The sequence below is a fragment of the Blennius ocellaris genome (genome assembly GCF_963422515.1).
Source record: "Blennius ocellaris genome assembly, chromosome: 11".
Taxonomy (NCBI): domain Eukaryota; kingdom Metazoa; phylum Chordata; class Actinopteri; order Blenniiformes; family Blenniidae; genus Blennius; species Blennius ocellaris.
The window spans coordinates 13,211,105-13,224,661 of NC_137660.1; the positions used below are offsets into that span (position 1 = coordinate 13,211,105).

Here is a 13,557-nt window from a genome sequence, read left to right on the forward strand (position 1 = left end):
AAATTACACTTAATTGTCTGTACAAAACGTTTATTTTTATGGCAATGAGGATGCAATACTCTCCCATAGTTAACACAATATGGTTGATCCTTTTAGTTTGTAGGTTAACAGTCAGATTTGAGAAAACGGTTAAAGGTTTATTTTGTATTGCTAATTTCCATTTATCTATATAGCTTTCTACAACTTGGAATTAAGCTGGAGTCAACTCCAGGTTATAAATGCTGAAAGGCAGTTTAAATGCTGGACAGGCTGTCAGGCCATAACAGACAGCTTCACATTCACAGTTATGATCAATTTAGAGACATGCATGTCTTTGGACTGTGTGAGGAAACCAGAGTACTTGAAGAAAAGTCACGCACATCCAAAGCCCTGAATCAAACTGGGTCTGTTTTTTGTACCTGGCTCTATCTCAGGAACATTATACTTGCTAACTCTGAAAACTGCATTAAAAACATCAGACTCAGACCAGACAACACATTACACTGAAGAGTAATTTGTTACCTGCTTCTCCTCCATCTAGTGTTTATTGTACCTTTTCTACTTACCATGTTTTCTGAGGCAAAGACAGAGTGATTCGTCTCCAGTCTTTGAACTCTGATGGGTGGTACACGCTGGGAGCGGTAAACTCAGAGCAGCTTGGCATGCCAGGTAAACAGGCCTGAGCAAAAGAAATAGGACAGTTAGCATGGATTTAATACATTTTTAATGGTGGGCTGTGTTTTTTCAAAGACAGCATATTCCAGGCACACACTGCAGGGTTTATCAGCCACACAATATATGCATATTAAAGACTAATGCAGGATTACTGTAGCTCTGACCTTGAACACTAGAAGACAAGCGAGGATTAACGCCACAGAGTTACATTCTACATTTGCCAGATGACTGCATTTTCATGCTCATGGGAGAATTAGAGAAAATTCACTGATGGAGGACTCATTATGCTCTATTCAATTCCAAAAGCAATAAAACTCTTGGCAGATACTTTGGTGCTTCATGAATATTTATGAGCCAGTTACGATCACAGAGAATCTTTGTTGAATCATGGGAAGATAATCTGCTTGCTGATTCAAGTATTGTCATGTATTTGCAGATAGTAGGATGATTAAAAATAATTGTGGTAATTTCTCATCTGAAACAAAAGTGTCACATTTAAAGTCATTATTTACATATTATTACCAAGGCTGTGATGAGCAAATCAATATTCATGATCATGAATAAATTATAAATCTCCTGGAGTCTCTCTAGAGTGACTTTAACAAGTTTTCATCATGATCAAAGGTGTACACCCAGCAGCGAAAAACTAAAGGGTTGAGATGAAAAATTGGTGTAAAACTGGGAAACGGATGTGGATGTGTTTCTCTCCGCTTACCTCTTTGACAAGGTGCCAAGTGAGGCCATGGTTGGTGGAAAACTCCAGACGGACCTGCGTGTCGATGTGAGGCGATGGCTCGTGACCACAGCCCATCACCAGAGAGAACTGCAGACTGTACGAAGCTCCGATCTGCATCGACTGAGTCTCAACATAACGAATACTAGAGCCAGGGCTGGGCTCACCAGAGAAACTAGACAACAATGTGGGAAAAAACCCCAAAACAATCAAAAACATTTTAGACTCTTTGCCAGATGCTGTGCAAAGAATCTCAATGGAAAACCAAATAGCTTTTATCCCAGTTTTCTGTGGAAATTGTAGTAAAAATGTGCATTAGTCAGATTGTGTGGAGTTTATAGAAAAGAACTGAATTAAAGGAAAGAGAGGAAAAATTCCTTATCATTATTAGGGAGAGTTGTGTGTTGAGAGATAGTGTCTGGCGGCTCTCGGATGGAATACAAACACTCGAAGCTGTAAAGGGCCGATGTGAATAGTAAACAAATACTATCAAATGTTTAAGTTTTTAGGTATATGGCCATATTTCAGCTATCGTAACAGTGGAATGTATATTATCACATACCTGAGGGTCCAGTCATGTTGGCAGTAGGGCTGAACATGGCCAAGGTAGAAGCCAAGGCTCTGGGTGACGTCCAACACATTGCTGAAGTCAAGACTTATGGTGTTGAAGAGCACAGAGGTCATGCTGATTTCATCCAGAGCCCACACATCGTGCCCACGGCCTGAGTTGTATGGCTGCCACCAGCGGAACTGCACGCCAAACTTCCGCGCACCAGATGGAAGTTCAACAGATACAATCCTGATGAAACAGATTAAAATTAACCTTCTGGGAATGAGAAATTAGGCAGCAATTTTTAGACGATCTAACACTAAAACCCTGCTCAGCATGGTAACTGATGTCTTGTTAAAAAAATGACTTCAGAAGTTTGTCATAAACAGCCAGTTCTGACTCATGTTCTGATTTGGATCGAAAGCCAAAATAGCCACAGTCTGCTCTTTCTAAACAAATAACAGACACATTTCTGACACAATCAATGGACCAGGATGTATAGATCCAGAAGTTGAGGGCACTGTAATCTCCTGTACACCTTTGTCGACAATGACTCTTGTATCAAGATACTTTTGTACGGACATCCATGTTGTTACTGTGAGGTCAAGCACTTCAGTTCTGTCTGATTCCCTACACCCACATGACCTTTCTAGAGCTGATCAAAAGCTCTGGGACAGAGACTGGGCAGCTGGAACACAGTTTGTCACAATTTGTCTTCATTACACACATAGATGCCACTAACTAAGTCAATTGGTCCCAGCAGGTTACACCTCCAGCACACCATTAGTGGCACAAATGTGCATGTTGATAGACTTGTGGTGTCTCTGTGGAATTATAACCAGGCTGTGCACTGACATACACACAAGTTGCATGCTCACACACGCTAAAGAGACAAGGCACCTTGGTTCATGGAAGCCTTGGTATGCGTAGTGCTGCAGAAGGGTCCAGGTGATGCCGTTGTCTGAGGAGTAATGCAGCAGTACGCCCTCTCCTGGCTGGTCTGGAGCAGGGCATGAACTCAGGATGCTGCGACTGCCAAGCCGAAGCGTGAATTGTAGGTACCTGTGAGGAAATGGGGGAAAAAAATTATTAAAGCAAGAATAATTTGAGAGGAGCAGGAGGACTAGTGGAATGGACAAAAAAAGTAAATGAAAGGTAGAAGAAAGGGCAGTTTGATGAATGTAAGGTGAACATGGGTGTGCTTGGAGAAGAGAGAAGAGAAAGACTGAAGGGGTAAAAGGATAGAAAAACAGACATTCACGCAGAGTGAAGAAGTGGGAGGGAGACAGATGATGGATGAGATGATTAAGTTACTACAAAACTAGATGAGGAGTAAAAAACAAGGGGGGGGGGGCTGAATGTGAGTCAGAGAGCAGCATGAGCTCCTGCCTTCTCATGTTCATCCATATTTTGGTGGACATATCATCCACACTAATGCAATATTTATTATAATTTCCATCATCTGTCACAAGCTGCCTGTCACCCCACAACTCTCTCTGTCCTTGGTTGAGCTGTGGTTTCATTAGCGGTGCAGTTTCCTCTTTCGGGCAGCTGTTCACTCTATCAGCCAGCAAACTGGCATTAAATATGGCCATCAGGTGGCACACAGAACCGCAACAGGCATAATCAATCTAACACAGATGCCACAGCGAACTTCATCGCTCCCTCTCGATCTTTTTCTTTCACATCGTCACCCTTTCCTTTCACCTCTTTCCTCATCTGCAAACATCCTTGTGGACACCATCCATCTCCGAGGATAAAAAACAGCAGATGAGAGAATGAGAGGTGGACGAAATCAGAGAGAGAAATGATGGATGTATTGAACCTTTGTACTATTAATCACTGGTATAAACACATCCCAAAGACAGAGAAATCTTCAAGGCAGAATCATAACAATTAAAATCTGCTTTCAGAACATCAATGAAATGTAAGTTGCTTTGTCAGATACTTCTTCACTCACACTTTTGTTTTTGATGAATATGGCATCTACTTAAACAATTAAGATAAAACTGATGCTTTACATTTTTGAAACCCAAAAAGGTTCAAATATTTGTGTTATAAGTGTAAACATGTATGCCACCTGACCTGAATCTGAATGTACTGTATGTTTGCTGCTGTTCTTACATTCCTGTCCTGTTCTAACATTACCTGGCCTGTGAACTGTCCAGTGGTGCGGTGACCAGGTGTCTCCTGCTGTCCTTGTTGAAAACCAGAGCCTTGCCGCTCGCGAGCACCCCGCAGCCGAAGCTGACTTCAGCACCACGCAGAGAGGAGAAGCTGTGGTAGGAGGAGAGGCGCGGGCTGGAAAACCCCTCGGACAGGAAGGCTGGGAAAGTCTGTGAGGCCAGTTCACAAGCTGGACCACTGAAGCCTGGGTCACATCTGGGAGTTTTTTTTTTTTTTAGTGATAGAGGAGAGCAGAGGAGTAAAATTATTAGAAAGAGTGAAAGCGATTCATCTAATCACCCTTTTCTTCCATTTTATAGAACTTTGGTTTACAGAGCGAACTGTGAGATTAAACCTGAGTGCCTGGAAAAAAACCCCATCATGGAAATCCAACACAGAAACCTTCCCCAAATTGTCACTATAAGGCGAGAGTACCAAGCCCTAAACCACAGTGCAGCCAGAGTGAAAGATGTGAATGACTAAAATCAGACAGAGATAATGAACTCACATTAATAACTTAGAAACATAACACAGTTTGATTAACTCCTGCATGCTGATTGGTGCTGTAAGGCATGAGAGACTCCTTAGATTTATCTGGTTTAATAACAAAGTAGGCACATACTTGCAGCCTGTGCGGGAACAATGTCCTCTTCCAGAGCAGAAGCGAAGGCAAGCTGGACCAATATACACTGGAAAGCAGGAAAACAAATAGAAATACGGTTTTATGTATTTAGCTGGTTGTGATTCAAAATGGGAAATATTTTGTAGATAGAACAAATTTAATCTAGACTAAGACGATTAAATAAGTGATTTTTAAATTCCACTTGTACAGAATTTGTATTTTATTTTTGCATCTCAACTTTAAATGTGTTCTTGACCATTCTGTCCACATATTTCAAGTATTAAAAAATGTCAATTCACTTACAGCGTTACATTATTAAATGTAGTCTAACCTTTTTCTTTACAAGTCTAAATAAGCCTGTAATTAAATATTCACTTTCCAGAACATGATTGATGAAAATGAAGATAAGTGTGACCCTGTGTGGTTCTTACCATTATCTATGGCCCACATGTTGCCCATCCCAGTGCCGGACTGCTTCCAACGGAAGCGAGTAGTTTCAGTGAGAGCGGCGTTGGGCAGAGGAATGGAGATTCTGGTCCAACTGAGCAGCCAAAACACAGAAAATTAAAACAAATGGAGGGGTAAATTAACAAAACAAAGATATAAACATAGAGGCAGATCTATACCCGCTGTAGTTGTCAGATGAGTAGATGGTGCTGTGAGGTAGATGGGGTCCAGCACAGAGCTCTGGCAGACACTCAGTGTGGAGCAGAGACCAGGAACGACCCTGGTTAGAAGAAAACTCCAGACTGACACTAAAAGAACGAAACAGATGACAGGTTATCCCAAAGTATCCATTCACAAACTTGTAGAGAGTACAGCAATGGCGTGGAGGCTGGGTACAGCTGAGTCAGGTCGCTAATCAACCACAGGGAGGCAGATGATCACACAAAAATGACTAATTGAGAGCCATCAATTACCTAAAATACACCAACTGTGGGGAAAAAAAAACCTCAACATGCATTCCAAAGTTTATGTTTAATCAAATTTAAATTCAAATTTAGTTTGAGTTTAAGAATGTTTGTTTAACTATGATATACACCAACTTATACTGAATTAAAATGATCAGTAACACATATTAATTTAAAATGAACACCAAGTCTGCACTGAAAAGCTTGGAATCCTAGGCTCATCACCACACAACCATATATTAGTTTACATCATCAAATTAATTTCAACTTTGCTCTCAACCTAAAGCAGAGGATTGATCTCAATCTATATAAGTTAAAAATGAGTTACCCCTGGCTCCAGAAACTCAACCGTAAACTCAAACTAAAAATTGCTGCAATTTCCAGCATCTGATGGTCAAAGGAAAGCAGAGATTTGATTTGAACACTTTAACAATAGCCTTGAACTGCAATTCTTAGTCTTCGAGGTCAGCTGTCGACAGAAGCTGCTGTTGCAAAGCATTACAGCATTTTGCCCTCAGGTTTTTCTGTGTGCAGCAGTTACAAGTTTTCCCACCTAAATAACTGAGTGACTGCAGGGTGTCTGACATGGTGTGTGGGAGTCTCCTTTGTTGCTGCCCAATTTCACGAATTTGCCAAGAGAAGTGGATGTATTTTTCACATAAAAGCAGGGCCGTCTAACCCAGTTCCAAACAAACCACACCTGTTGGCAGGCTGGTAGGAGCCACAGCCGAGGTTGATGGAGAATTGAACAACATGTGTGTGGGTGCCAGGCAGCACGGGGAGCAGCTGCATGAAGTCCACGGCCCACACGTGACGGTTGGCACCTCCATGTGACCGCTGCTCCAGGCAGAACTGGGTGACTGGTGTTTGCAGCTCAGTTGGCAGTGCCACTGATACCACTGCAGGAGTCTGACAGAGGAGAAAAAAACAAAACAAAAAACAGACCACACAATGAACCCAGCAGGAGAAAAGGAAACGTTTAACTAAAGCTGCCCATTTCATTCATATTTATGACTGATTATGTAAGTATATAGGCATTCAGACAACCGTGTTATCAATAGTTTGGTCTGCAAATTGTAAGGAAATAATAGAAAATAAAAGCTTCTTCAATGATGTGACACTGAGATCAATCATGTTATTGCTTGAATTGTTTTACCTTTCTATTAGGAATAGTAACAATTCGATCTGTTGAATGTGTTTGTTCTGTCTGTACCATGAAGATTTCTAATTGCTTCATGTGTTTATGTCTCGTCAAAACAAGTAAAATATATTTTAATCCATCAATAGATTTGTCAGGTTTGTCTTTGTCTTGGTGTGTGAAAGTGTGAAATTCCTGAATTGTTTTATCCCAGACTTGTTGATTTCTTATCTAATGTCTTCAACTTTATATAGAATGCATGTGCCTCCGTGTTCGTTCAAGTCAACTTTGATATCAGAGAGAAAACTGAAGGAAGTGAACAGCATGTAAGCTTGAAAAAAGACTGATGCGTTTACAGTATTTAGTTATTAAAGCAGCTACCTGTTGCTAATGTCATTATCAAATAATGAAAGTGTTAAATAATCACATTAAAATCGGCAAGCATTCCTTCAGCATTAAAGCATTTCTCCACAAGAAACGTTATTCACAGGCACATTTCCATAGAAACATGTTATAGTATACATTTGAGGTTAATAGAGAAACCTGCTGGGTAATGTGCTGTATCTTACCCTGTAGGAGGAGTAAGGCAGAGTGTCGAGCACCACGCGCTCTCTTCGACCTTCAGACCTTCCAAACAGGATCACGTCGTTCTCACGGGACTCCCCGGGGTCACAGCCGCTTCCACCTACACAAAAACAGGGCACGCCATGCTCATACACATGTACTGTACGTAGAAATGTTGTTTATAGAATGTCACAGAGTGAGGCATTAAATATAGTTCCTGTTGTTTCAAATCAGTAAATATCAGTATGAGGTATGATTAATTAAATATGAAGTGAGTACGAAGGAGGGAAGGTTTCCATACCCATGGTGAAGTAGAAACGGAGGTTTCCATAAGATGTGGTGTCGAGGTAAGGGGTGCACACTCTCCTCCTGCCCTCTTTTTCAAACACAAGTGCTGAGCCTGACTCAATCTCGCCACACTGCGTCCCGTACACAGCTCCTTCTATGTCCCAACTGAGTTTAAACAAAAAGAGAAAGAAAGAAAAAACAGAGACAAGAGAGGTTGGGTTCCGAAGGAAAAATATTCTCACCAAGATTTAGCTTGACCAATGAGTGGGGCCTAGAATTTATGAAGTCACCAACTTACAACACTGTAAAATAAAACAAGACATTCATGATATGTATCTCTAAAAATTATTACTTATTTTATCAACAGAAAAAAAGTTAAAAACATAACACAAGAACTAATTAGCGATATAAAATCTAATTAGACACAATAACTGGATGACTGAACTATAAGCTGCAACTAATATTATTGAATCAGCCAATTCAATATCCCAAGTGAGATATATTACACACACAACAGGACATAGCCACGCACACAAATTACAGGAAGGAAAGTGTTGTTTATAAATGAACTCTTCTCCCAGTGGCGTAATACTGAACTCAGGAAACAGTAGTTATAATTCATGTCTTGCTGGTAAACAACCACACAATGCCAGGAATACGGCATAAATCACCTGGAAGGGGACTTTCGCACACATGCAGGCACATATTTCTGCACAGTGGACAGAGGATTCTCATTAGTCCTGACAGAAGTTAACTCGGTGTGTCAGCCCCTCTCCCTGTGCTCATCTCCCTCCTCTCCCAGTTGCTGTTTGTCTCCCCCTTCCCTTCCCCACTGCTCCTCTCTATTTTCTGCATCTCTGTCACAGCGAGCGCTGGGTTAAATGACACTTAGTTGAGTATACCATTACCTCCAAAAAAAAATATGCCTGTCTTCCTCACACATGTATCACCCCACGGTGCCCGATGGGCGAGAGGTAGCATGCGGTTCACCATGCTGGCATGCTAAGCTGAGGTGTGAGGATGCGGTGCGGGCATAGAAACACACTCCTGTTTGGAGTGCTTCTCATAAATGACAAAAAAAAAAAAAAAAAAAAAAAATCCTCCTGACAGACGTGGTGCATGAAGCCTGTTAATTACTCTCTGGCAGTAACTATCTATCATCCCCTTTTATCTCTCTCCCTCTTGCAGTGCTCAGACAGCGCTCCCTTGTTTTCCGCTGGCCACTGAGTGTTTGTGTCTCACTCTGAGCAGATGGACTGCAGCCATCAGAGGGGACGCGCTCACCTGCTTCAGGCCCCGAGCTCAACTTGAACCTGTGCGACACACTGCATGTCTCATCGTGACACATGATAAACGACAAGCATCAAGGAATTTGCGTACATACATGGCAATGATGTGCAGTGAGGTTCACTCAGTTACATTTATACCTAATAGAGGTTTTTAAATACCAGCCAACTGCTTACATCAGATCAGTTTTGGTTAGAATTTCCTACATATGTGAAACAAGAAACAATAATTTTTTGAACTTGTCATTGAATACAGTGATCATGAAATATGTACAATTTTCATTCATTAAATGTTTTAAAAGAAATCTCTAAATATGTACAGTTTAAATGTAGTATTTTCCATTACTATTTATCGGAGCAATAATATTACGTGTAGATAGTGAGGATATGAAAGAACTCACGATAAAACCTGTTTTTTGTGTTCAAGGCATTTCTTATGATATCGGAAGAGTGATTCTGGAACTATTGGCTAAATTCTAAGGCAATCATTTTTTTCTAAACCTTTCTTTGTGCACACAAACTGAAGCCCTAAACAAAAGGAAATTATGAGGACCATCTGCCATGAAGCAAAGACCAAAACATTGCCACACCACTGCTGGTGCTGAATGAGTCCCTACATTTTTTTTAAAATTACAGTTATAGTTCCCAAATAGTACTTTAACAGTAACTGAACATCAGTGTCTGATTGTGATTTTAGTTACTACTCACTAATAAATACTGTAGTAGAAGAATTACTTTACTCGTATTTTTACATAGTTAAGTATAGTAACCACCTAAAGTAGCAAAGGAATTCCACACAATTTATTGAAAATAGTAAGTAGTTGAGTAACTGAGTTGGATGCAGTTATTTCAAAGTTAATCTTATTTGGGTCTATTTGAGTAAATCAGATGTACAGATTCACATATTAACAATGACTAAACGATGACTGGTCAGATGCTGAGTGTAAAGTGTTTGACGGCTGTCCTTTCACACGCCACTAACTCATCTTGGACCCTTTGCACTTCACAGTTCGAGGCGACTCGAGTTGCTCGTGCAGAAAGCTCAGTTACAAGTATTATTGTGCTGCATCTGTTAATAAAAAGAGACTCTTGGAGCGGTGTGGATATTTTTTTATATATATTTACACTTCCCAGCTAATTCAAAATCCGATGCTGGAATCAATTTTACAAGCAGAATAAACTTCACATTCAAGAAGAAGAATGTACATTTACATTTAAGCTTAAGATGTGTTTTTCTCCTTTATAGTTTGGCTTCATCATTTCTCTTTAATCCTTTAATATCTTAAAAGACTATTTGGCAACAAAGTTGTTTTTTATTTTTATTTCATTACTGTATAATGAACACACCTCCTCAGTATCAGGTCAGCTGAGCCAGCACCACATGTGAAAAAGCTTTTAACATTCTTAGGCTTGAATTTTTATAGACTGCATTTTAAACAAACTACGACCACATTGCATTGTTGTTGCTATCACTTCCACCACTGAGACTCATTTGTTTTAGTTTGATCCTATCATTGCCTTCCTTTGCTTGCACAGCACTTTGCCCCTCTGCTGTAGAAGGGTGGAATAGAAAAGAAAGTGTACTTGACATAAAGTGGGACTGAGAGAAAGAGATTTGTGTTACTTTGAAGGTGCGCTCTCAAAGTCTTCTTCCCAGTAGCTTCTTCCCTCCTCTCGGTGCAGGTCGATGTCTCTGGTGGTGGTAAAGCTGTGTCCAGCTCCCTCCCCACCGTGGAAATACAAGGCATTGCCCTCAGACTGACAAGCATGCTGGACAACAGAAGCACGGGGGGATTATCAGCTGAACAACAACTTGATTACATACATTCTTAACAAACGCAGAAGTAGATTTGTCTGCCCCAAACTTTGAAAGTGCCACATGGTTCCAATATGCAGTAGTTTCCTTGTCTCGGCCACTTTTCTGACCAAAGTGCTTTGTTGGAGTACCTTGACAGTAGCTCCTGGGAAGAAGAGCCAGTTGGCAGTGTCTGGGGGATCCAAGTTGTCCTCCATCAGGGGGACTTTGTGGGCACCATTGACCAGCAGCACGTTGTCCAGTCCCCAACAGGACTCATAGCCCTCGGGTCCCGCGGAGGCTTCTTGGGACCAGCGGAGGCGAACGCCCTCAGCTCTGGAGGAATGTGGAAGAGGAAGCAGGTGGACGACGGTGCTACTGTTGGTCGGAGCTCTTTTAGAGAGAGAGAGAGAGAGAGAGAGAGGGAGAGAAATGCAAAATGATTGTCTGACTAAATGTCCATGTGGTAGCAGTGCTTATGTAATATACTGGCAGGTGTTTATGCATTAAATACTCATCCATAATCATTTCAATATGGCTGAAAAAGCCAAACTCAGAGAGATAATGGATAGCATGACCTCACTATACAGAAAGAGGAAACCAGGTTTCCCAATGAGCAGGTGTGTTTACGGAGAAGTATAACATCCACTTATTGCAGCAAAATATTGTAGTTATAAAACAGTGACAGTGCATCAAATCTACATTGAAAGCTGACAACACAGAGAGAGTCATGGAGTGAGGGATTAAAAAAACAGGTGGATGATCGACACAAACGGGAGGAATGAGAAATTAAGAGGGGGAGGTGTGAATGAGAGAGAAGAGAAGGCGGGTGTTCATAACAGATGGAAGGACTGTGTGATGGATGAGAGAGAGAGAGAGAGAGAGAGAGACCTGATCTTCTCCAGTGTGATCCAGTCATCTGAGGTGTTGGCGTTACCACTCAGGCTGTACGACACAGTGATGCTCGGGTCAGAGTAACTGAACCGGCAGGAGCCTGAGCCTGGGAAATAACACACACACAGAAAACAGTTATTTATTATAACTTAGACTACTCTGGTTGTGAGAGCAAAATAATGATGGATAACTTCACCCTCATTCTGGTAAAAGGATAATAGCACCATAACCCATAAATATCAACACATTCCAATCGCTCGTTTTGTTAAAAAAAAAAAAAAAAGAAGACATAATTACCTGGATGGACCTTATCAAAATACTGAATTCTGTTTGGAACTTTTACGTTAGAGTGGCTTATTTTTGAAACAGAAATTCCTGAATTCTGCACCTTTAGCATTGGTAACTACAATGACTATTGTTATTATCTGCTGCTGTGATTTCACTCTGAATCTGTAAAGGTTTAAAGACACAACACACACATTATTAAGAATGGAAGGGGTAGGATAAATAAGAAATAGAATAAAGAGATTATTGTGGTCAAAAGAAGTCAGACATATGTATTATCAAAGTACAGATGTACTACAACTAAGTTATGTTTTACTAACTTTTCCTTCATTGTTTTCCAGCTTTGTGTCACCCATGTCAGCAGCTAGTCTTTCTGGAACCAGTGACTCTGTATGGGTGGAAGTTTTTGATGTTTTGTCCATGCTTTTGGCCATTTTCAATCCATAATAACATAATGACAAAAGGAATCAGGCTGTTTGTAATGTGATGCTGTGTGGTGACTTGGATGTTGGTCGTGTCAAAAGCCTGGGATTGAATGAAATAAGTAGAAATCCCCAGAATCTCCTCCTTCCTTCCTCACACCCATGTGCTCATCGTCCTCCCACACCCACTGACGTTGTGTTATGTCCACTTTGCTCCATCCACACTGGATGCAGTAGTGCAATGAACACTTTACTGAACCATTTCATACAAAACAAAACTGTGACGTGACTCAATTTAATGACAGGAAACCAGACAGAGAGAGAGAGAATAGAAGAGGAGAAATAGAGAAGAAAGACTGAGAGGGGCTACTCTACATTATGTACTCTGATTTTGACCCTGCTTTGCTCACATGGGACCAGTGAATGCATGTAATGGACATGAAAAATACAACACCTCTAAAATCTCAGCCATGGATTTAGGGTGTCTTTCCAGAATACTGTAAATCATTCATGGTTGTGATAGGGGGAGCGGGAGAAAGGGGACAAACTGAAACATGGTGTGCACCAGCTGTCTCACTGACATGACAGAGGCGAGGAAACGCATCTTTCCGGAGGATGACAAGAGGATCGACTGTCCTGGGATGTATAACAAGTCTCACATATAAACCTCTTTCACAAAAACTGTCTTTACAAGTCTGTGGAGTTGTATTACTCACCCAGAGCAAACTGCAGGACTGAGGCTGTGCTGGTGTTGAGCGGTACAGTGGTCTGGGGAGGATACACAAGGCCACTTAGAAAATCACCTATAAATCTTAATACAGTAGGGGGCAAGTATGTGAGGTGTTTGTTTAAGGCGGCAATTTAAACAGTGATGTCAGATGTTTTCAGCACGTTTAAAGGAGTTCCTGGAAAGCTCATCCACTGGAAGTGGAGTAAAACAACATTTGGATGTGGTAATAAAATGCAGACTATAGCAACGTTATTTCATGTATGCATCCACACACAAAGCAAACAGACTAATGGCTTTTCTGTGCCTGGATGCATGTTTTCAGTGCTGATGTTGATGCATTTGTTAGTATTTGTGTCAGTGTTTCCCTGTTTCGCTTGTTGCACTCGACAGAAGAGCTGCCAGCGGCATCAAACATTTGGAGCAGTGACAGACAAAGCAAACGCTTATCAGAGAAGCAAATAGAATCATGAGGCTCTAAACAATTCTGCGCTTTTATCTCATACAGTTAGTTAAAGTCTG

The 13,557-nt window shown here is 41.0% G+C and overlaps 1 protein-coding gene across 1 annotated transcript in view; it reads right to left on the reverse strand.

The window, feature by feature from the left end:
• The window catches only part of reln (reelin), a 103,106-nt gene that overhangs the window by 23,909 nt on the left and 65,640 nt on the right, over window positions 1-13,557 (reverse strand). The window contains exons 8-22 of the mRNA XM_080505483.1: window positions 13,025-13,076; window positions 11,599-11,707; window positions 10,860-11,100; window positions 10,537-10,682; window positions 7,640-7,791; window positions 7,344-7,459; window positions 6,337-6,545; window positions 5,352-5,480; window positions 5,157-5,266; window positions 4,726-4,792; window positions 4,086-4,319; window positions 2,838-2,999; window positions 1,950-2,186; window positions 1,370-1,562; window positions 546-658 (exon numbers count right to left, since the gene is read on the reverse strand). Of these exons, the coding sequence (XP_080361609.1) occupies window positions 546-658; window positions 1,370-1,562; window positions 1,950-2,186; window positions 2,838-2,999; window positions 4,086-4,319; window positions 4,726-4,792; window positions 5,157-5,266; window positions 5,352-5,480; window positions 6,337-6,545; window positions 7,344-7,459; window positions 7,640-7,791; window positions 10,537-10,682; window positions 10,860-11,100; window positions 11,599-11,707; window positions 13,025-13,076 (2,270 nt within the window). The remainder of the gene's footprint in view (window positions 1-545; window positions 659-1,369; window positions 1,563-1,949; window positions 2,187-2,837; window positions 3,000-4,085; window positions 4,320-4,725; window positions 4,793-5,156; window positions 5,267-5,351; window positions 5,481-6,336; window positions 6,546-7,343; window positions 7,460-7,639; window positions 7,792-10,536; window positions 10,683-10,859; window positions 11,101-11,598; window positions 11,708-13,024; window positions 13,077-13,557) is intronic.